The sequence below is a fragment of the Thermobia domestica genome, chromosome 3, assembly GCF_964235325.1.
Source record: "Thermobia domestica chromosome 3, izTheDome1.hap1.1, whole genome shotgun sequence".
NCBI classification, from domain to species: Eukaryota; Metazoa; Arthropoda; class Insecta; order Zygentoma; family Lepismatidae; genus Thermobia; species Thermobia domestica.
In genome coordinates, this window is record NC_137456.1 from 22,756,338 (window position 1) to 22,780,780 (window position 24,443).

The window sequence follows — 24,443 nt, forward strand, 5'->3', positions numbered from 1 at the left end:
GACGGAGCTACTGCTCACACTGCAAGTGTGTCACTTGTCCTTCTACCCACGAGAGTTTGGAGATCACTTGATTTCCCGTGAAACGGATTTTCCATGTCCTTCTAAATCCCCTGACATCACAGCTCCAGATGCTTACATATAGGATATGCTGAAGGAAACTTTTCTCTCTCTCTCTCTCTCTCTCTCTCTCTCTCTTTTTTTTTTTTTTTTTTTTTAAATAGATAACTTCCTACCATTATACCGGAGTTAAGAGGGAAGTTTCGCTCATTTGTTTTGTCGTTCCAGCAATCGTGTTCACTAACATGTTGATTGACCTACAGGACCGCTATGAAGAATGTGTGGGACCTAATAGTCAACATTTTGAATACATAATGTACAGACACGATTCCTCTTAAATTTACTATATGTTGAATAACATTTAGTTGACATCCATTTGACAATATTTTTGTCGTATATACGAGGGCTGTCTAAAAAGTATCCGACCTTTGGCCAGAAAAATAGTTGCGAATACCTGACAGATTTGGGACCCTAATCCCCTTCAAAGTAGGCCCCTTGTGCTTCCACACACTTAGCCCACCGATCCTTCCACTGCTGGAAACACCGCTGGAAGTCTTCTTTTGGAATGTTGTTCAGCTCCGTCGTCGTGTTCCGCATTATGTCTTCTCTACTCTCAAAACGGGTTCCCTTCAGAGGCGTCTTCAATTTTGGAAACAACCAGAAGTCACAAGGAGCCAGGTCTGGAGAGTAGGGAGGTTGGCGAACGGTTGTAATTCCATGTTTGGCTAAGAACGTGTGGATCAATTGGGATGAATGTGCTGGGGCGTTGTCATGATGGACGTGCCAGTTCTTCGCTGTCCACATGTCTGGTCTTTTGCGCCGGACTGCGTCACGGAGTCGCCTGAGAACATCTTGATAGTACTCCTTTGTCACTGTTTGTCCTTCCGGTGCGTACTCGTGATGCACAATTCCACGGGCATCGAAGAAAACAGTCAGCAACACCTTGATTTTGCTTCGCACCTGCCGCGCTTTCTTCGGCCTTGGAGAATCGGGATGCTTCCATTGAGACGATTGTTGTTTTGTTTTTGGGTCGTACCCGTACACCCATGACTCATCTCCAGTTATCACGGAATTCAGATACCCAGGATCAGTGTTGGTGGTGTCCAGAAGGTCCTGTGCAACGTCAAAACGGGTGTCTTTTTGTTCCTGAGACAACAACTTGGGTACAAATTTAGCAGCCACTCGTTTCATGTTCAAATCGTCACGCAAAATTGCATGTGCAGAATCTTTACTCACTCCAACATCTTCTGCAATCTCCCGCACTGTCAAACGGCGATCTGCCATCACCAAATTTCGCACCTGCTCAACAACAGCTGCATTCCGAGCAGTTTGGGGCCTGCCGCTACGCTGCTCACTCTCGACTGATGTGCGGCCATCTTTGAATCGGTTGAACCATTGTTTAATTTGTGTTACACCCATCGCATCTTCTCCAAACACCTGCTGAATCTTACGAATTGTTTGGCTTTGAGAATCACCCAGCCTTTGACAGAATTTAATGCAGTATCTTTGCTCAATTCGTTCAGTCATCTTGCGAGAAACACTAAATCCGACGAACACTACCAACAGCACCTCACTTCGCGACCACCAGCTCACGACTGGCACACGCGAACGCGGTGAAAAAATTCAAGCATGCGCATTAAGGTTCCTCCTTCCACCGTGCACGGTGGCGCCGCCTGAGAATCACTACTTTGCGTGGAAAAAATTAAGGTCGGATACTTTTTAGACAGGCCTCGTATATATATATATATATATATATATATATATATATATATATATATATATATATATATATATATATATATATATATATATATATATATATATATATATATATATATATATATATATATATATAGGGTGGTTGGTAACTCCACCGAAAAACTTTGGGAGGCGATTCCGAATCCCAGTTCATAGGGACAAATTTGTTCCAAATTAGTTATACAGAATAACCCCTTTAAAGGAATAGGTCGAATTACCAGCTACCCTGTGTATACTTTGTATATTAAATATATTTAGTTTTTCTTCCATCAATGATTGTACAGAAGTATCATTACCTGGCTCCTCCTAGTACTTGTTGCGGCGTCTTAGGAGGTGTTGGTGGTCCACCTGGGGGGGCAGAGGAACTCTCTCCAGTTGCGTGAACCCCACCACCTAGACTGCAGAATCAAACACAATGTTAGTAATGTTATGAAATATATATTCTTTTTTTTTTAACTTAAAACTTATGATTAATTATTTATAATAAAATCTGTAGTTAAGAATTTTTATAATTATTACATAATTAATCAGTTTAACAAATAGTTAATAAATTTAACAAATTGTCAAAATTTACGGTGATTTTTTTTAACTTTCATGGAAAATTGAAAATCTGTAACATTCACCGTTTTATGTTACTCGTTTAATTTAGTTATTTATTAGTTAGAAAATGCAGTTTTGATTTTATTTCTCTGTAAGACAGTAACAATAAATGGTAAAATTGATTTTTATCCTTGCAATAGCAGTAAATAGCATTTTCCTGCTTAATAACAATCTTAACGGTCTTACTGTACAACTGAGGAATGGTCCAGTGAGATGCACGAAATATTAAGCTAAGTTAATATAATATTATTATTTTTTTTAAATATTAGTTTTATCTTGACCCATTTCCCGGCAAAGCACTTAGGTTGGTATCCTAAGCAATTTCTGCTTCAATGTGTAAGTATAACATTTCTTATTCGTAAATGTAATATTGCGGGTTTTAACAATTCTTCAGAGTATGGATGTTACATATTTTGCCCTTCCACCACTCATTTCATTACTGCTCATTTTTCGTCGTCTTCTGTAGCACTGCCTGCTAGTTTAGTAGGTAGAGCACGTGGCTTTCGCGTAATAGATCCACGTGTGATATAATAGAACACAATACCAGGTTATTACAAATGATTGACCTGATTTCATAACTTCACTGTAGCTTTATTATTCGACTTATTATTACAATACTTTGCAGACGTATTGAAAAATTCAAAACGTTTCTGTCACGAGAACTTCTGATTTCTGCCACGAGATTGCAGCAGTGAGCATTTATTCAAGATGGCGACAGTGCGCAGAGAAAGCTTATGCTGTGCTGGAGTTTCATTCACATCAGCCTGTCCTAACAGTGCAGCGAAACTTCCGAACGAAGTTCTTCAACAAAGATCCACCAACTACTATGTCCATTCGGCGCTCGTATACACAGTTTAGTGCTTCAGGGTGCCTCTGGAAGAGAAAATCAACAGGTCGGCCTACAGATAGAAAAAAAAATGGATCGGTCATGGTGGGGATGCTGATCAGCAATTCCTGTCATGGCCTCCACGCTCTCCGGACCTAATCCTATGCGATTTTTTTTGTGTGGGATTATGTAACAGATACACTGCCTTATGCAGAGTCGTTTTGACGTAAGATTAGCGTCATACTAAAGGCCTGACTACTACTACAGGAAACATATGTTAGTCAAACTCTTTAGTATGGCACTAATCACGCGTGAGAACGAATCTGCATAAGACCTACAGTGTTTACGCCTCCTGTACCAACAAACCTAACAGAACTGAGAGCTCGCATCAACAGTGATTTCCAATGGATTGATAGGGATATGGTGCACTGACTGTGAGTGTAGGAAGTACTTGACTATCGACTTCATATTTAAGAATTACTAGGTGTGGCACATATAGAGCACTTGTGATACGTCACTAAAAACTTATTGGGCCTTATGCAGAGTCGTTCTGATACGTAATTAGTGCCATACTAAGGAGTTCGATTAACATATGTTTCCTGCAGTAGTCAGGCCTTTAGTATGACGCTAATCATACGTCAAAACTTCTCTGCATAAGGCGGATTGAGTTTTCCATTACGTCTTCCAAGAAAGACCAATAATAAAGTTACAACGAATTTATGAAATGGGGTCAATCATTTGTAATAACCCTGTATGGTGGTTCAGATCCTTGTAGATCTTGTCCTATATTGCCTCGTTACTGACGGAGAATTTAAATGCAAATCAATCAATCAAATAAATCACTGATCCATAGATCGTTTGATTGATATACATACTACATAATAAATCCCAGCACTCGACAATTATAACTCATTATGGACAACAACTATTATTAGTTCATTCAAATTCTTCACTCAGGACAACATTAAGTGATACCACCTAATTAACTGGAAATCTTTACTGCCTCCTGAATGAAAAGAGGATCCTTTCTTGCATGAAAACACTATTAAGTACCAATATTAACCCATAAGGGAGCGCCTCCATTGCATCCGAATGTGATTGCGAATGCGAATTCTCCAAGCATGTGTAAATTAATTGGAGCACTTCCAGTACACATCTGAATTGCGAATTGCAAACGAATGTAAATTACCCATACACCTTGAGATTGTTTGTTTGAACTCGAGACGATGGAGCACCGTCTGCAATCCAAACGATGCCGTTTTCAACGCGGAAAGCGCCAATAGAAGCTGTGTTTCGGGAAAATTACAACTATATATTAAGTGCAATTAGAAAACAGAGAATAATACAAACGAAATTTCGTATTTTCTCATGTTTTTTTATTCAAAATACAAAGTGGCGGGGGGGAGGCGGTGGCTCAGTGGTAGAGCGTTCACCTCCGGTGCTTGGAGTTCCTGGTTCGATCCCAGCTCGCGCCGTGTGGGCTTTGTGGTAGACAAACGCCGTGTTCGTGGGTTTTCTCGGGGTTCTCCCGTTTCCTCTCACTTTCTTCGTTCCACCATTTCATTCATTTCTCATCATCACCGTCTCCTTTAGCCTAATCAGCATAATCGTGGGACGTAAAACTAAAGATTTCATTTCATTTCATTTCAAAATACAAAATATTTCAATTTGAATACAACACTGTTCGTATTAATGAACACAAATCTCAGTTTAACTAATTTCTATAATATATGTACTTAACCACTGTACTTATTTATAGACCGATGTTTTAACTATATTTTCATTTTATATTATACTAACATCGATTACAAACTTCGCTAGATTAGAAAAATAAATTTAAATGCACGACTAATTATCTCGTGTGTTTGGTACCCATGAAATCTGTTGTTTTTGTTTTTAGTGGCATGGATTTAAACGGCATCGGAAGTACCACTATTCGTCTCAGCGACCCCGAAAACTATGGATTCGACATTAATATCGGTTATTTTTGATCATTTTATATATATATCCACCCTCTCCCAAGTTGCGGGACCGAATTTGGATTTAAACGCGATCAGAAGTGTCATTGGTCATCTCAATGACCCCCAAAACTATGGATTACACACTAATATCGGTCATTATCGATCATTTTTAAATATTTGCTATTTCCCTAAATTGCACTGTCAAAGTTAAATGATAGAAAAACATCCCATATCCGAACTTCATCTATGTTGATAATTTGATCAAGATCGTTCAGGTGATTCAAGAGTTATTAAGTCACAAAGACAGTCAATTGAATTTTCATTTTTATATAAATCTCCCCTTCCCCCTCCCCTACGTTGCAGCGTCAAAGTGAAATGATGAAAACCATCCCGGGCTCGAACCTCATCCTCCTTCCCTTCCCTAAGTTCTACCGTTAAAGTGAAATAATAAAAAACTACCCAGACTCGAACGTCATCTATGTTGGAAATTTGATCGAGATCAGTCGGGTGGTTCAAGAGTTATTAAGTTTTATTTATTTTTTATACGTATCTTTTTCTCTTCCCTCTCATCTAAGTTCTATCATCAAAATGCATAGATAAAAACCATGAACATAATATTATTACCTCTAATTTGTTTAACTGTTTCCAACCTTCTCTTCAGTTCCATATTTGAACGACTGGAGCAAGAGATAAAGAAAGTGGTTAAGGTGATAAAAGGGCAATTAGAAAATAATAGTGTGAAGTAGGGATGGCCAGAACCGGTTCCTGGTGGAACCGGTTTTCGGCTCTGAATGGATCCGGTTCTAAAAGATCCGGTTCCGGAACTGGTTTTTGGGATCCAGGTTTGGAACCGGTTCCTAAGATTAGGTTCTGGAACCGGGTTTTCGGATCCAGGTCAAACCAGTTCCTAAGATCCGGTTCTGGTCTCGCGGAACCGGTTTCGCCGGAACCGGAACTTTGTGGCCATCCCTAGTGTGAAGAACTCGATGGAACTGAAAAACAAGGTTGGAGGCAGTAGAACAGATTAGAGGTAAAAAAATATCATATTTAATGTTGATGTGAAAGACATGTTTTCAAGTTTAAGGAAAAAGAACATAATGAGAGTGATTACAGAACAGAAGAAAGATAGTAAGATTAATGACTGGAGTCGGGAGTGTCTGAAAGACACCCTAAAATCTCATGTGGAATAATAGTTATTGCATCATAGGTGATAGGTTGGTTAAAATTAAGGAGGGACTGAGCATAGGCTCAAAGTTGAATCCGGAGAAATGGAGAAAAACGGAGAAAAAACTTAAATAAATTTAAACAAAACTTGAAAACGTATCTAATAAAGAAAGAATTTTATAGTGTAAAAGAATAGCTAGGAATATCTGTGTAACAATGTAAACTATGTTCTCTACATTTATAATCATTTCTGTACATCATATCATGTTTTCTTTCTATACAAATTCTATGTATATGTGAACTGAAACCCCCAAACATCATGTATTGGTTAGATGGAATAAATAAATGAAAAGAAACAAAATACATCACGAAAATATTAACGTGTCTCTGTTGTAAGAGTCATGTTGAATGCTTTGTAGAATCTGAAAGTAGATTACAGAGACAGAAGAATAATATACCAAATTTACAGGAACCAAATAGAAAGAGATCAGGAGGAAGCAAAAATAAGTAAAGAGGTAAGGCAAGGATGTGGACCTTCACCTTTCCTGTTCCAACGTCTATATAGAAGAGGGTATGAAGAACACATTCTTTGATAAAATCAAGAAAGGCGTAAATGGACAGGTTTACAGCAGCACAATAAGGTTTGCTGATGACATAGCACTGATAGCAGAGGATTTGCAGGGAGCACTTTCAAACCTGAACGAACAACTGAAAAAAAAATCAAAATGAAGATAAATAAGGAAAAAAAAACAAAGTGATGAAATGTACAGTCCGCAGCAAAAAACCTGCAACATGAGCATGTAAAAATTTATTGTGAGACTACGCCTAACAGCGCACGGAATCAACATAACGTCTAAGTGGCACGAATCACGCCAGGAGAAATCTCGCCGTCCTCCCCTGCACACTTATTTTGGAGCAAAAGACTTCGTCGTTTCACAATAAACTTACAAGATCATGTTGCAGGTTCTCTGCTGCGGACTGTACAAGAGTAGGACAAGAAGGGGCAAACGTGTGGTTAGAGGGAGAGAAAATCGAAGACGTTAAAGACGTTCCCTTGTCTAGGAAGTCTAATATCCTCGGACGGAAGAAGTGAAAAAGACGTAAGTTCCAGAATAGCACAGGCTAAGCAAGCATTCAATAGGAAAATAGGACTACTAACATCAAGAAATGTGTCACTGGACGTTCGTAAACGATTTATTAAGACACTGGTATTGAGCGTGGCGCTTTACGGATCAGAGACGTGGACATTGAGAAAAGCTGAAATATCCAAGCTGGAAGCACTTGAAATGTGGTGTTCGCGCAGAATGCTATGCATATCATGGACCGAAAGGAAAAGGAATGAAGACGTACTAGAGGAAGCTAATGAAGGACGACAGGTACTGAAGATAATAGGAAAAAGAAGAAACATCATGCTTGGTCATCTTATTCGGCACTACGATTGGATCACCGTGCTGATAAAGGGAAAGGCAGAAGGAAAACCAGGAAGAGGAAGACCAAGGATATAATATATCTATCTTAATGTAGTAGTTACGAAGAAGAAACCTTATCAAAGTATAAAACAACTCTCCCAAGCGAGAGAAAAGTTTTAAAATTTCCATGTTGCCCACCAACCTATGGTTGAGGAGAGAAAAAAGATTGTAGGAGTAAATTAATAAATAAATATACGATACACGAAACTAGTTAATAATAATAATAATAATAATAATAATAATAATATTAATAATAATAATATTAATAATAATAATAATAATAATAATAATAATAATAATAATAATAATAATAATAATAATAATAATAATAATAATAATAATAAGTTTTAAAAATAAAAGATAATTAAAACAATTTTATTTATTACTTTTTTTTTTTTAAAAAAAGAATGAAGGTAAATGAACTACCGTTGTGAAAGTCTTGAATGGGCGTCTAAAGAAATAACATTTTCCATTCACTATTTCCCAGTTTAAATTTTTAAAAAAAGAAAAGAAAAATATTGTTAATGAATATAATTAGAATAGTAAAAGAAAAAAAAGATAGAAAAGAAATGCCTCTCGAAAACTGAGAAGTGGTCCTCGAAACATGGTGTACGTAGTTTAAACATTGAACAAGTACCGAAAGACACAAAAGGGTGGGGCACAACTAAAGGAAACACTAACCTAAGATAGTTTATATTCTTATCTGTCTTCAAGTTGCAGCTGTTTTTTCCCCCCTCAAAGAGAAACATCAGAGTATAAAAGAGGGCGGTAATTATAATTCTAAAATTAGAACCGAATTTTCTGCCCTGTTGTTTTAACTTGTGTAACATGATGTTGAGCTAAATTAAGGAGCTATATTTTATATACAACAGAATGAGTATATGTACAAAATTATCAACAATTCATTTGTTATTTCAAGAAACACACTAGACTGACGTAAGAGAATTGGCACCAAAATCTTACTTTTGGATTTCTGTTTCTGTTGGAAATGAAAGACCTTGTTCCTTCCAATGTCCTCTGATTTTAGTATAATCCATCCGGTTTTATGTTGCCAATTTTACGATTCTATCAAATTTTATGATACAGTACAGCCATGATTATACGCAGAATGGGGTGGCAAGGACACCGCGGATAGCGAAAATCGTGGATGACTCGAAAATTAAAAGAAAAAAATCCTAGTTAAGCCTCCAGTGATCGCCCGTAGATTCTCACTCCGCAGTGGACAATGAATGTAATTTACTATCTCACAAATCACTCTTCCCAAATCCCGTTTTTGGACCAAAAGATCCAATATATTTCAATCAAAAATATTCTTGTACCCGTTATATCTGCAAAACTACACACATTGTAGCCAAACCCAAACTATCATTTAACACAGTATGATGTGCTTATTCCGTAGAAAATACGAAAATTCCATTTAGGGGCCGTTCAAAAATTTTGTGGCCCCTGATCCAAAAATTAATTACTGGTCAAGATCACAATCTCTTGATGCATTTTTAAAAATCATTTCTAAAATTCTTAACCAAGATCGCAATCTTTTGATCAATTTTTAAAATCATTCCTACACTGTAAAAAAAAAAAAAAATAAATAAATAAAATAAAAATAAAAAAATCGTAGTGTTATTTCAACAACATGCCTATGTGTTATTACCTGACCAGGATATTAGTTCGGTTTTTGAAGGATGGCGCTGCTGTTGTGTTTACATCAGTTTCTAGGTAAGCGCGGTGGGACAGGGGAGCGGAGAGCGTCACTCTGCAGCGTATTCAACGATTTTTGAAAGTTCCAGTTTACATGTTATCAAGTAGCCTATTTCTTTGCGCTCAATAAAGAACGCCATAAACTATATAGTAGTTATTGAATGCAAGAATGGTTCATCATTCCTGCAATAATGCAGATGTATTGTGTATAATGACATATGCACGGAAATTAACAATTTAAAAACAACATAACACGTAAATGTGTATAAAAATTGAATACGTTTTATTCGATTTCATTATAGAACAGGTGCAACCTGTAAAACGCAGGAATGACGATGCCAGTGACTAAAAGAGTAATGTAGGATTGATAGCTTAGAGACTTGCGCAATACCTTGTAACTGTAAGTTTAAATCAAGTTAAAGCTCGCGATTCTTGTGTTTGTTTTAAGTGTACGTTTGTCGGTTGACAAATAATAATTTACTCGAGTTTTAACCAAGGAAGAATTCTGATACGTTTCCACTCGAGAACTGTGGAAGTTCTCCTTGTTGATCTATTGGCTAGCGCATGTGCCTTTGCTGTATGTTGTTTTGGGTTGATATCCCAATGAGAGCCCAAAAATTAATTTTACAATCCTTCACTTTCATTAGTCGTTTGTCTCCTTTAGCATAAAGAGCATAATCATGGGACGTTAAACTAAAGAAATTTCATTTCATTTTTTTTTAATGAATATAAACCCTTTGGGGAAAAAGAAGGTGAAGAAGAATTTTTTCTTCATTTTCTTTAAAGGGCTAGTGGATAGCTTGCCTTTCGGGATTGACTTGTAAAATTTGATTACAACGCATTTTTTTTTTTTTTTTTTTTTTTTTAAGGATTATTATCGAAATCCAGCCTTTTGATAAATGTGGAACAAAAGTATTGATAAAACATCAGCGTATGAGTAATGTAAGCGTAAGTATCATTGCTTCAACACATAATAAATTCACAACTTTTATTTATGAATACATAAATTCCCCTTGAACTACGTCTGAATTTCTTTCAGACTCTAGGTTTCAGGTGACAAAGAATTAATTCTACTAACTTTTTTCACACACAAAATAATTTTGAAACTTGGGAGAGGCACCCTGAAAATGTGTTTTGTATGTTTTCTTTTTTAATATGTAATTATTTTTTTTTCTGAATTTCGCTGGAGTTATAAGGAACATTCAATTGTTAGGTATCAATCTTAAACTTTAATCGCTCACCTACCGCCCGCAATTTAACATTGGGTATATTTCTTTTAAATAAAGTTTTTAAAATATGGCAGAAATACTGGATTTCTAAATTACCAAACCATGCTAAATAATGACAGGTTAGACATCAGAGAAAGTTATCTTTATCTACCATCTCAATCACGGGAGGATCCAAGTCTCCTTCAGAGGTGGTTAGGAGTGGGGCGGTCAAAAATTCAGTTTCTCTCTGACCGGACTTCAGCACATCCGAAAATAATTTCAATGCAAAAGAATGTTACTCAATATGCTGCTTAGACAATTGATCGGAGATCACATGGTCCATCCAACTCGGTCTCAATTTCGAATACGTCTTATCTCAAAACTACACAATAGAACTTGCTTTAAACAATGAAAACACAGTTGCCAAAATGTAACTTTGATTTACAAAGATTAACTTGGGGTTTTGCTAATAGGAGAAGTAGGAATTACTTACATTCGAATGCTACAAAATTCTTAGTGTTTTTTTTTTTTTTTTTGTACAACACTGAAGTTAGTTTATTCGCAAGTTATTGCCAAATTAATGTGGAGGTTGTATGTACTTTGTTTGCAAGTCCTTTAAAATGTTCTGGAAATAACTTACATAACTTTTGAAACAGTGTTTGCCTTAACTTGAACATATACGTGAAGTGGTTTATTATGAACAACACAAAAATAACTGTGATAGATTAATTACAAGTAATCTGGTTAGCAATACTGTTGTTTGTATTTTAGTTCCCAAACCGGCCGCCCGCACTCGTTCGCTGGTCAGTTAATAACACGATTGTGTTAAAATATAACACAAACAGGTGGTTACAGCAACTCACTCTCCATTTGGAGTTGTGTATCAAATGCCGGTAGTTGAAATGACACACAGCCTGTGTGTTAAATTAACACAAGTGTAGAATCTTCGGTGTTGTTTTCTGCGTGATTGCCAAAAATGTTGGGCATCTAATTATAACAGCTTATGAATTGAAGCTACAGACAAACACAGTAGAAAAAAATTACTTAAACAAATCCAGGCATACGCAAAATTTCAACATGCAAACCGCACGATGTGTTTTCAATTGTTTTACATAATGTTTCTGAAGAAATATGTCAACAGCGAGAAACAACATCCTATTATTGTGTCACTTCTACACTGCACTAGGACTCACCAGTCAAGACCGAGGACTGAGCTTCAAAAATGGCGGACAACAAGTAGAATCCCGATTAAGAGGCAAACATATTGTAACATATAGGTAAGAGTTTCCTATCATTATTGAACAAGGTGTTGGTGAAGGTTGTGTTCGCACCATCAAGAAATACTTCACAATAAATGTTGGAGGGGACGAAAAAAATTTTTATGAAGATTTTTCTATATGAAGTGTTCTGTAGTTTACTATTCTTATTTTAAAATTAGAATCTTCGGTAAGCGTAAGCATGCACACCACATGGTTTTCCAACACAGAAAAATGGTTACATCAACACCACACCCGGAGTTACTTCAACACCGAAATAGGTGTCATAGAAACACAGAAGTGGAGTCGAACTAACACCAAAAATGGTGTTAATCTGGTGGTCTGTCCTTGAATTTTAACACAGGGAGTGTTGAATTAACACCAAAACGGTGTTATTTACACGGCTTTGACCTTGAAGTTTTACACAGATTGTGTTTTGAAATAATAAGAAAATGATGTTGAAGTAACACAGAGACTGTGTTATATTGATATACTTGACATGGTGTAATATTAACAGAAAATAATTAACACACTACACACTGTGTTACTTTCTTCTTGTTGGTGCAACACCGTCACAAGTAACACTCAACACTTTTCTCCATACTACCGACCCTAACATGGTGTCGAATCAACACCGAAAATACTAACACAGATCCGAATTTAACACCGCTCAAAACTGTTGTGTGTTAAAGACGTAATACACCCCCTGTGTTAAACGCCAACACCGCGGGGTCTGTGTTGAACTAACACCGCATAGTGGTAGTTACGCTGGAACCACTGCCCAGTGTTAAAATTGAGTTGAATTAACACAACCATTTTTTACTGTGTAAAGTTCTTGTTCAAACCTTCCGAAATCGGCTTCTACTTATTGCTGTAGAATTATACCTCCAAACGTATAGGTCCTACTATTGTTGGAAATAATTATTTTTTAAATACAACTTATTTTTATGTTTTAGAACATACAGTACTCATTTGCATGCCAAGTATCAGTCTGCAGCGACTACTTACGAAAAATAATTAAGCGTGACTGCACCAGGGCAGGCCCGTATCCAGGGGGGGTCTAGGGGGGACAGGCCCCCTAAATTTTTACTGGCCCCTCCTAAAATTTTCACGGTAGGCTTGCAAATGAACTATAATATGGTTGGATCGGCCCCCCTAACTTCTACCGCCCCCTACATTTTTTGGACTGGCTACGGGCTTGCACCAGGATTAGTTTTTTCTCGCTGTACTCGCGGAAATCCGATCCGCAGATAATCGTGGCTTTACTGTATTTAATTATCGCAAGGCGAGAGATACCATATCTGGCATGATATATATTCACACATTACTTTGATATATGCCGTTCTGATCTTTAACATTATTGCAAAATTGGCTATAATTTTAATGTTTCCCACTATTAACCTTTAATCTATGAAGAACTTTCATAGAAAAAAATAATGTTCGCCTTCAAGACAGAACAGGGGCGGATCCAGGACGGACTTCTGGGAAGGGGATCGATCGGTAGTAATACTGCTACTTAGAGCTACTTTTAAGAGCTCCAAACTTTTTATGGGTGGGTTTATTTATATATAAAATAAGAAAGTTTCCTCTTCTGGGGGGGGGGGCAATCGCCCCCTTCCGGATCCGCCCCTGAGACAGAAGACTGCTGCATTTAACCTTAGCATTATCATTGCATTATCCGTTGTTTGCCAATCCGACTAAAACTCGGATGAATGTTCGCTTCACATTTACCCAGGCTTTGTACGAGTGAAAAATATTGGTGAGCAACTATTCTACTTATAGCAACATCCATGTAATTACACGTGTCCTTTATGAAGAAAATATTCTTCTTTTATTTATTTATTATTTTGTTTTTTACAACTTTACATGGAATATACGAGGGCGATTCAGAAAGTAATGCCTCCAAGGTGATAACCTTTATTTGTGTTTGACAGATTGCATCGTAACAGGTATCAGTCGAAAGCTTGCAATGTCAGCTACAAATGGTGCCATCATTTTTCAACATAGTCACCATTACGGGCACCACACTTGCCCAATGCGAAACAAGGTTTTTCATGCCGTCGGCGAAGGATTGTGGTGGCTGCTGGAGACACCATTGCCGAACTGCAGCTTCCACCTCCGCGTCACAACTGTAGCGTTGGCCTTTAAGGTGATCCTTAGGTTTGGAGAAGAGCCAAAAGTTGCAGGACTCAAGATCCGGACTATAGGCAGGATGAGGCAGAATGTCAACAACACTTTGCCAGCAAATGGGACAATTTTGAATTTTTTGGACGAAGTAGAGGACGTGTCGTGGTACTCCATCGAGTGACGCTTCGTTTCCGGGTCGTAATGGTGTATCCAAAAGCCGTTGCAGGCGATGAATGTTCCTGAACGCACAACCTTCCGCAGTCAGAAATTCAATGAGAGCCCTCTATTTCAGCTGGACGTCACTACTGGAAGCCATGGATTCTTCCATTACTCTAGAACGAGAAGAGATAGGAAGGTAAAACAAGTAACATTCTATACCTTAAACATCAGTGCTTTAATGATAAACAGTACAGAATGTTTGCAATACTATTAGCCAATTACTGGGCTTGGAGGTCATTACTTTCTGAACCGCCCTCGTATATTGATTGTTATTAGTAAAATGCAAAAAAAAAAAAAAAAAAATCCTCGATTTGAAATGTTAAACAGTATATCTATGCCTCATACAGCCCAATGCTGGTGGAGACTAGTTTCATTAGCAAAGACAAAAATCGAGATGCCATAGATCTTGGTTAGTATCTCACTTACAAGCCTGGTTTCAATTATTGGGAGGCAGTATTATACGTAAATAAGTAGAAATGTCACGTGTACACCATGTGAAGAATTTTGGTTCGTATGGTATCATATTTTCTCAATTATTATTTAAACCATAAGTGGTAGACGATTTATATCACTTCCGGCTTTAGTAGAGAGACTCGCTAAAGCTCGCTGGGGGCTCCGCCCCCAGGCCCCCGGTCAGGCCTTTGCCATGAGGTGTCATGTTCTAGAAAACTATTCCTTCAGGAATTCACTTCCCTTTACAGCAGACACCTGTTACCAACACATACTTCAATTCAACCGGTATTATTCCTTCCATGTAACTTTGAAAAGCAAACACACAATTTATTAGAAAGAACTCTATTACTAATTCTTCTCTGGCAATCATGTGCATGGCTTATTATGTACACTTTGCGCACACCTATACATGTTAGAGACAATAACAGAATTTATTTTCTCAAACATAAACAGCGGACACTGTCTTCCAATAGCCTACCTATTAAACCTTGCATTTTGCGAAAACACTCACTGTTTACAAATGTGATTTTTGCAACCTTTCAAATATTTATTCGTAGCATTTTTTAATATTATGTTTTGCAGTGTAATTTAGTACAATGTAATATAATAGTGTCCTTGTAGTTAATTGTACATATTTCCTGCAGGAAAAGTAATTCATATCTGTGATATAAGGGTGGGAAAATATTTCAGTCTTCCTGCACATTTATTCTTGTATTTACAATGAAGACTACAATTTACTAGATAATTTACAAATATGAATATTGTTGGAGATTGTTTAATTTTTTTTCATAACATTTGAGTGAACACTACTTTTGTACTATAATGTAGTACAGTGGATTATAATGGAAACCTTGGGCATAGTTGTACATATTACCTCAGGAAGATTTCTTGAAAAGTTTCATATATACTGCACAAATTCTTGCAGTCTCCCTGTATATTTATTCATGTATTTTCAATGAAGACTACAATTTGTAGGTGATTTACAAATATGATTATTGTCGGAGGCTTTTTAAACATTTGTTGGTATCATTTGAGAAAACACTATTTTGCACTGTAATATAGAAAAGTCCCTTATAAAAGAACCCTTCTGCATAGTAGTACATATTACCTGCAGCAAGACTTTTTGAAATATTTCATATTTACTGGACAATTTCTTGCAGTCTACCTGTATCTCTCGTCTTGTATTTTTATGAAGACCAAATTTGTTCGTAATTTACAAATTTGAATTTTGTTAAGGCTTTTTAAACATTAGTTCATAACATTTGATTGAACACCAGTTTTTGCACAGTAACGTAGTACACTGTATTACAATGCTGTCGTTTGGTACAAAAGTAATTATTGGGCAGCAGGACTTGTTGAAATGATTATTTATACTGGACAATTACATACAGTCTTCCTGTATCTTTACTCTTATATTTTCAATGAAGACGTTTATTTACTAGGTAATTTAAAATATGAATATTATTGGAGGCTTTTTAAAAAAAATATTACAGCAACTTAAACAAAACCACTTTCTACACCATAGTAAAACATTGTACTAGAAACGTGTCTTTCAAATTTCTTATTACAATCAAATAACAAGAGATCATTTCCTTAATCATCCTAGAAAAACACATATATAACACGATTACTATTCCGATTTTAGAGGTGTAATTCCACGGACGCGGGCCCGCTACCTACCAGTACTATGTGAGCAGTAAGTAGGAAATCCAAAATCTAAGGAATTGAGTAGTGTAGGGGAACGACGTGAGACTACTGTGCAAAAGACCTGGGTTCGATCCCCAGCAAGTTTTTCTCTCACTTTTTCTTTCTTTATTTTTATAGCATAGGTGATTGAAAATAAGCTTGTCTTTATTATATACGGCATTTCATTCCAACCGGACCCGCAACTAAAACTATTAAATCGAAAGGGGCACTTTTCCACGTATCTTATATATTAAAATTATGTACGCTGCCGACGAGACAATTTTCAAAGGTGCCCATTTGTGTGTGTGTGTGTGTGCGTGTATGAGCGTGTGTGCGCAGTTTCCGTACGCAGGAATTAATTTCGGGAAGGGCCAAACTCAATATCAGTGTATTTTATATTGAAATTCCTAAACTTGTCCCAAAAATTAGGCTAAATTTACTCAAAAGTTGGAATTTCGGTGGTGGTCCGGACCCCCAGGACCCACCCCCTGCGTACGTCCCTGTGTGTGTGTGTGTGTGTATTTCCTTAAAATTAATATTTTATACTTTCCATTTGTGCTATTCACTTCAAATTTGGTATACGCATGTATTTTAACGAGGAACATAAAAGGGGAGAGAGATATTTTGCAATCGTTTCCGGTTTGAAGCAGACACTGTTGTCGCGAGACAAAATGTATTGTTGTCTTGTATGGACACAATATCGTGAAAATGATGCCCAATGTTTCTTTCAGACTCTTTTTGGGGGACACTGCCTCCTCAGAGCGCCCCTGGCGAGATCAAAATAATACGTTTATAATACAATAACAAATAGAATGTTATCAGCAGTGCCCCCGGGGTAATACTCCCCCCCCGAACATTGCTTCCGATAGAGACACTGGTGATGCTCCATTTCCAAAGCTACATATGTTTGATTTTAAATACTTCAGTATCGTCTCGAATCTTTACACGAACATACTGCCTAGTTTCGAGACCATCTCAACAGTTAGCGTATAAATATATTCTTTTCGTCTATGTCTGTAATGACGAAAATATTTTGTTCACGCAATGCCAACAGAAACTATTTTGATAAAACGAAGCAACGTGATAAGAAAAAAAACGTAAGATAAAACAAGGTTCGGCGGGGAATCGAACCCAGACCTGCTACTCACAAAGCAGACACTTTACCGCGGAGCTAACTTACTACGTTGAATTCTATTTGTTTTATTCTCCTTAATATACCACATAAGAGTCCAAATGAAGGCAATTCAAAAATATGGCAATTTTGCATTCAAGACGGCGACTTCTCCAATGATTTGTTTCTTCACTTAAATTGAACTACGTCCTTAATAACATAGCGAAACCTGGCTTACCTACCAAGAGCACAACTTACAATTTTCATGGTTACAAATTTTTGAGCCGCCATTTTGAATCGAAGATGACGACTTTTCCAACATGTCGGATTTTTCCCCTCACATGGGCTGTAATCTACACACTTGAACGCAATTTCGTGATTCCACCATTACTACAAGTTGTGTAGAATTAGACGCACCCTTATAACATACCTAGCACTTTCTTACACCGAACATGACTATTTTTTTCAAGTTTAAGGGCGGATTCGCAAACTACGGATCAGAATAAACATCACCTCGAAATTTCAACGTCCTAAATACAGCCATTACAAATTTCACATTTTCTCGATTTGCGCCGCGAAACGAAAACGAATTTTAATGCTCTTTTTTCGATCATAAACTATGTTCCCAGCTTCACTGCCTCACAAAATATGACGTTTCTATGGTGTGCGGAACTACTCTAAAACCAGCATTTCGAAACGACGAAAAATTTCGACACTTCATTTACATGGAAAATGTCGCCTTTTTCGTGATATCGGAATTTTCCCATTACTCACATCCCATGACGAACAAGTATGCAAAATTTGTTGTTTGTATGTTTTGTGGAAGTATGCAAACAATTAAGTGTGTTTCCGATTATAGAGGTATATAATTCCACGGACGCGGGCCCGCTACCTAAGAGTACTATGTGAGCAGTAAGTAGGAAATCCAAAATCTAAGGAATTGAGTAGTGTAGGGGAACGACGTGAGACTACTGTGCAAAAGACCTGGGTTCGATCCCCAGCAAGTTTTTCTCTCACTTTTTCTTTCTTTATTTTTATAGCATAGGTGATTGAAAATAAGCTTGTCTTTATTATATACGGCATTTCATTCCAACCGGACCCGCAACTAAAACTATTAAATCGAAAGGGGCACTTTTCCACGTATCTTATATATTAAAATTATGTACGCTGCCGACGAGACAATTTTCAAAGGTGCCCATTTGTGTGTGTGTGTGTGTGTGCGTGTATGAGCGTGTGTGCGCAGTTTCCGTACGCAGGAATTAATTTCGGGAAGGGCCAAACTCAATATCAGTGTATTTTATATTGAAATTCCTAAACTTGTCCCAAAAATTAGGCTAAATTTACTCAAAAGTTGGAATTTCGGTGGTGGTCCGGACCCCCAGGACCCACCCCCTGCGTACGTCCCTGTGTGTGTGTGTGTGTGTATTTCCTTAAAATTAATATTTTATACTTTCCATTTGTGCTATTCACTTCAAATTTGGTATACGCATGTATTTTAACGAGGAACATAAAAGGGGAGAGAGATATTTTGCAATCGTTTCCGGTTTGAAGCAGACACTGTTGTCGCGAGACAAAATGTATTGTTGTCTTGTATGGACACTATATCGTGAAAATGATGCCCAATGTTTCTTTCAGACTCTTTTTGGGGGACACTGCCTCCTCAGAGCGCCCCTGGCGAGATCAAAATAATACGTTTATAATACAATAACAAATAGAATGTTATCAGCAGTGCCCCCGGGGTAATACTCCCCCCCCCGAACATTGCTTCCGATAGAGACACTGGTGATGCTCCATTTCCAAAGCTACATATGTTTGATTTTAAATACTTCAGTATCGTCTCGAAACTTTACACGAACATACTGCCTAGTTTCGAGACCATCTCAACAGTTAGCGTATAAATATATTCTTTTCGTCTATGTCTGTAATGACGAAAATATTTTGTTCACGCAATGCCAACAGAAACTATTTTGATAAAACGAAGCAACGTGATAAGAAAAAAAACGTAAGATAAAACAAAGTTCGGCGGGGAATCGAACCCAGACCTGCTACTCACAAAGCAGACACTTTACCGCGGAGCTAACTTACTACGTTGAATTCTATTTGTTTTATTCTCCTTAATATACCACATAAGAGTCCAAATGAAGGCAATTCAAAAATATGGCAATTTTGCATTCAAGACGGCGACTTCTCCAATGATTTGTTTCTTCACTTAAATTGAACTACGTCCTTAATAACATAGCGAAACCTGGCTTACCTACCAAGAGCACAACTTACAATTTTCATGGTTACAAATTTTTGAGCCGCCATTTTGAATCGAAGATGACGACTTTTCCAACATGTCGGATTTTTCCCCTCACATGGGCTGTAATCTACACACTTGAACGCAATTTCGTGATTCCACCATTACTACAAGTTGTGTAGAATTAGACGCACCCTTATAACATACCTAGCACTTTCTTACACCGAACATGACTATTTTTTTCAAGTTTAAGGGCGGATTCGCAAACTACGCATCAGAATAAACATCACCTCGAAATTTCAACGTCCTACATACAGCCATTACAAATTTCACATTTTCTCGATTTGCGCCGCGAAACGAAAACGAATTTTAATGCTCTTTTTTCGATCATAAACTATGTTCCCAGCTTCACTGCCTCACAAAATATGACGTTTCTATGGTGTGCGGAACTACTCTAAAACCAGCATTTCGAAACGACGAAAAATTTCGACACTTCATTTACATGGAAAATGTCGCCTTTTTCGTGATATCGGAATTTTCCCATTACTCACATCCCATGACGAACAAGTATGCAAAATTTGTTGTTTGTATGTTTTGTGGAAGTATGCAAACAATTAAGTGTGTTTCCGATTATAGAGGTATATAATTCCACGGACGCGGGCCCGCTACCTAAGAGTACTATGTGAGCAGTAAGTAGGAAATCCAAAATCTAAGGAATTGAGTAGTGTAGGGGAACGACGTGAGACTACTGTGCAAAAGACCTGGGTTCGATCCCCAGCAAGTTTTTCTCTCACTTTTTCTTTCTTTATTTTTATAGCATAGGTGATTGAAAATAAGCTTGACTTTATTATATACGGCATTTCATTCCAACCGGACCCGCAACTAAAACTATTAAATCGAAAGGGGCACTTTTCCACGTATCTTATATATTAAAATTATGTACGCTGCCGACGAGACAATTTTCAAAGGTGCCCATTTGTGTGTGTGTGTGTGTGCGTGTATGAGCGTGTGTGCGCAGTTCCGTACGCAGGAATTAATTTCGGGAAGGGCCAAACTCAATATCAGTGTATTTTATATTGAAATTCCTAAACTTGTCCCAAAAATTAGGCTAAATTTACTCAAAAGTTGGAATTTCGGTGGTGGTCCGGACCCCCAGGACCCACCCCCTGCGTACGTCCCTGTGTGTGTGTGTGTGTATTTCCTTAAAATTAATATTTTATACTTTCCATTTGTGCTATTCACTTCAAATTTGGTATACGCATGTATTTTAACGAGGAACATAAAAGGGGAGAGAGATATTTTGCAATCGTTTCCGGTTTGAAGCAGGCACTGTTGTCGCGAGACAAAATGTATTGTTGTCTTGTATGGACACTATATCGTGAAAATGATGCCCAATGTTTCTTTCAGACTCTTTTTGGGGGACACTGCCTCCTCAGAGCGCCCCTGGCGAGATCAAAATAATACGTTTATAATACAATAACAAATAGAATGTTATCAGCAGTGCCCCCGGGGTAATACTCCCCCCCCCGAACATTGCTTCCGATAGAGACACTGGTGATGCTCCATTTCCAAAGCTACATATGTTTGATTTTAAATACTTCAGTATCGTCTCGAAACTTTACACGAACATACTGCCTAGTTTCGAGACCATCTCAACAGTTAGCGTATAAATATATTCTTTTCGTCTATGTCCGTAATGACGAAAATATTTTGTTCACGCAATGCCAACAGAAACTATTTTGATAAAACGAAGCAACGTGATAAGAAAAAAAAAACGTAAGATAAAACAAGGTTCGGCGGGGAAACGAACCCAGACCTGCTACTCAGAAAACAGACACTTTACCGCGGAGCTAACTTACTACGTTGAATTCTATTTGTTTTATTCTCCTCAATATACCACATAAGAGTCCAAATGAAGGCAATTCAAAAATATGGCAATTTTGCATTCAAGATGGCGACTTCTCCAATGATTTGTTTCTTCACTTAAACTGAACTACGTCCTTAATAACATAGCGAAACCTGGCTTACCTACCAAGAGCACAACTTACAATTTTCATGGTTACAAATTTTTGAGCCGCCATTTTGAATCGAAGATGACGACTTTTCCAACATGTCGGATTTTTCCCCTCACATGGGCTGTAATCTACACACTTGAACGCAATTTCGTGATTCCACCATTACTACAAGTTGTGTAGAATTAGACGCACCCTTATAACATACCTAGCACTTTCTTACACCGAACATGACTATTTTTTTAAGTTTAAGGGCGGATTCGCAAACTACGCATCAGAATAAACATCACCTCGAAATTTCAACGTCCTACATACAGCCATTACAAATTTCACATTTTCTCGATTTGCGCCGCGAAACGAAAACGAATTTTAATGCTCTTTTTTCGATCATAAACTATGTTCCCAGCTTCACTGCCTCACAAAATATGACGTTTCTATGGTGTGCGGAACTACTCTAAAAACCAGCATTTCGAAACGACGAAAAATTTCGACACTTCATTTACATGGAAAATGTCGCATTTTTCGTGATATCGGAATTTTCCCATTACTCACATCCCATGACGAACAAGTATGCAAAATTTGGTGTTTGTATGTTTTGTGGAAGTATGCAAACAATTAAGTGTGTTTCCGATTATAGAGGTATATAATTCCACGGACGCAGGCCCGCTACCTACCAGTACTATGTGAGCAGTAAGTAGGAAATCCAAAATCTAAGGAATTGAGTAGTGTAGGGGAACGACGTGAGACTACTGTGCAAAAGACCTGGGTTCGATCCCCAGCAAGTTTTTCTCTCACTTTTTCTTTCTTTATTTTTATAGCATAGGTGATTGAAAATAAGCTTGTCTTTATTATATACGGCATTTCATTCCAACCGGACCCGCAACTAAAACTATTAAATCGAAAGGGGCACTTTTCCACGTATCTTATATATTAAAATTATGTACGCTGCCGACGAGACAATTTTCAAAGGTGCCCATTTGTGTGTGTGTGTGTGTGCGTGTATGAGCGTGTGTGCGCAGTTTCCGTACGCAGGAATTAATTTCGGGAAGGGCCAAACTCAATATCAGTGTATTTTATATTGAAATTCCTAAACTTGTCCCAAAAATTAGGCTAAATTTACTCAAAAGTTGGAATTTCGGTGGTGGTCCGGACCCCCAGGACCCACCCCCTGCGTACGTCCCTGTGTGTGTGTGTGTGTATTTCCTTAAAATTAATATTTTATACTTTCCATTTGTGCTATTCACTTCAAATTTGGTATACGCATGTATTTTAACGAGGAACATAAAAGGGGAGAGAGATATTTTGCAATCGTTTCCGGTTTGAAGCAGACACTGTTGTCGCGAGACAAAATGTATTGTTGTCTTGTATGGACACTATATCGTGAAAATGATGCCCAATGTTTCTTTCAGACTCTTTTTGGGGGACACTGCCTCCTCAGAGCGCCCCTGGCGAGATCAAAATAATACGTTTATAATACAATAACAAATAGAATGTTATCAGCAGTGCCCCCGGGGTAATACTCCCCCCCCGAACATTGCTTCCGATAGAGACACTGGTGATGCTCCATTTCCAAAGCTACATATGTTTGATTTTAAATACTTCAGTATCGTCTCGAAACTTTACACGAACATACTGCCTAGTTTCGAGACCATCTCAACAGTTAGCGTATAAATATATTCTTTTCGTCTATGTCTGTAATGACGAAAATATTTTGTTCACGCAATGCCAACAGAAACTATTTTGATAAAACGAAGCAACGTGATAAGAAAAAAACGTAAGATAAAACAAGGTTCGGCGGGGAATCGAACCCAGACCTGCTACTCACAAAGCAGACACTTTACCGCGGAGCTAACTTACTACGTTGAATTCTATTTGTTTTATTCTCCTTAATATACCACATAAGAGTCCAAATGAAGGCAATTCAAAAATATGGCAATTTTGCATTCAAGACGGCGACTTCTCCAATGATTTGTTTCTTCACTTAAATTGAACTACGTCCTTAATAACATAGCGAAACCTGGCTTACCTACCAAGAGCACAACTTACAATTTTCATGGTTACAAATTTTTGAGCCGCCATTTTGAATCGAAGATGACGACTTTTCCAACATGTCGGATTTTTCCCCTCACATGGGCTGTAATCTACACACTTGAACGCAATTTCGTGATTCCACCATTACTACAAGTTGTGTAGAATTAGACGCACCCTTACAACATACCTAGCACTTTCTTACACCGAACATGACTATTTTTTTCAAGTTTAAGGGCGGATTCGCAAACTACGGATCAGAATAAACATCACCTCGAAATTTCAACGTCCTACATACAGCCATTACAAATTTCACATTTTCTCGATTTGCGCCGCGAAACGAAAACGAATTTTAATGCTCTTTTTTCGATCATAAACTATGTTCCCAGCTTCACTGCCTCACAAAATATGACGTTTCTATGGTGTGCGGAACTACTCTAAAAACCAGCATTTCGAAACGACGAAAAATTTCGACACTTCATTTACATGGAAAATGTCGCCTTTTTCGTGATATCGGAATTTTCCCATTACTCACATCCCATGACGAACAAGTATGCAAAATTTGGTGTTT

General features: G+C 37.6%; 1 protein-coding gene across 1 annotated transcript in view; it reads right to left on the reverse strand.

The window, feature by feature from the left end:
• The window catches only part of LOC145680230 (transcription factor SOX-10-like), a 256,148-nt gene that overhangs the window by 23,621 nt on the left and 208,084 nt on the right, over window positions 1-24,443 (reverse strand). The window contains exon 5 of the mRNA XM_081750546.1: window positions 2,112-2,213. Coding sequence (XP_081606672.1) covers window positions 2,112-2,213 — 102 coding nt within the window. The remainder of the gene's footprint in view (window positions 1-2,111; window positions 2,214-24,443) is intronic.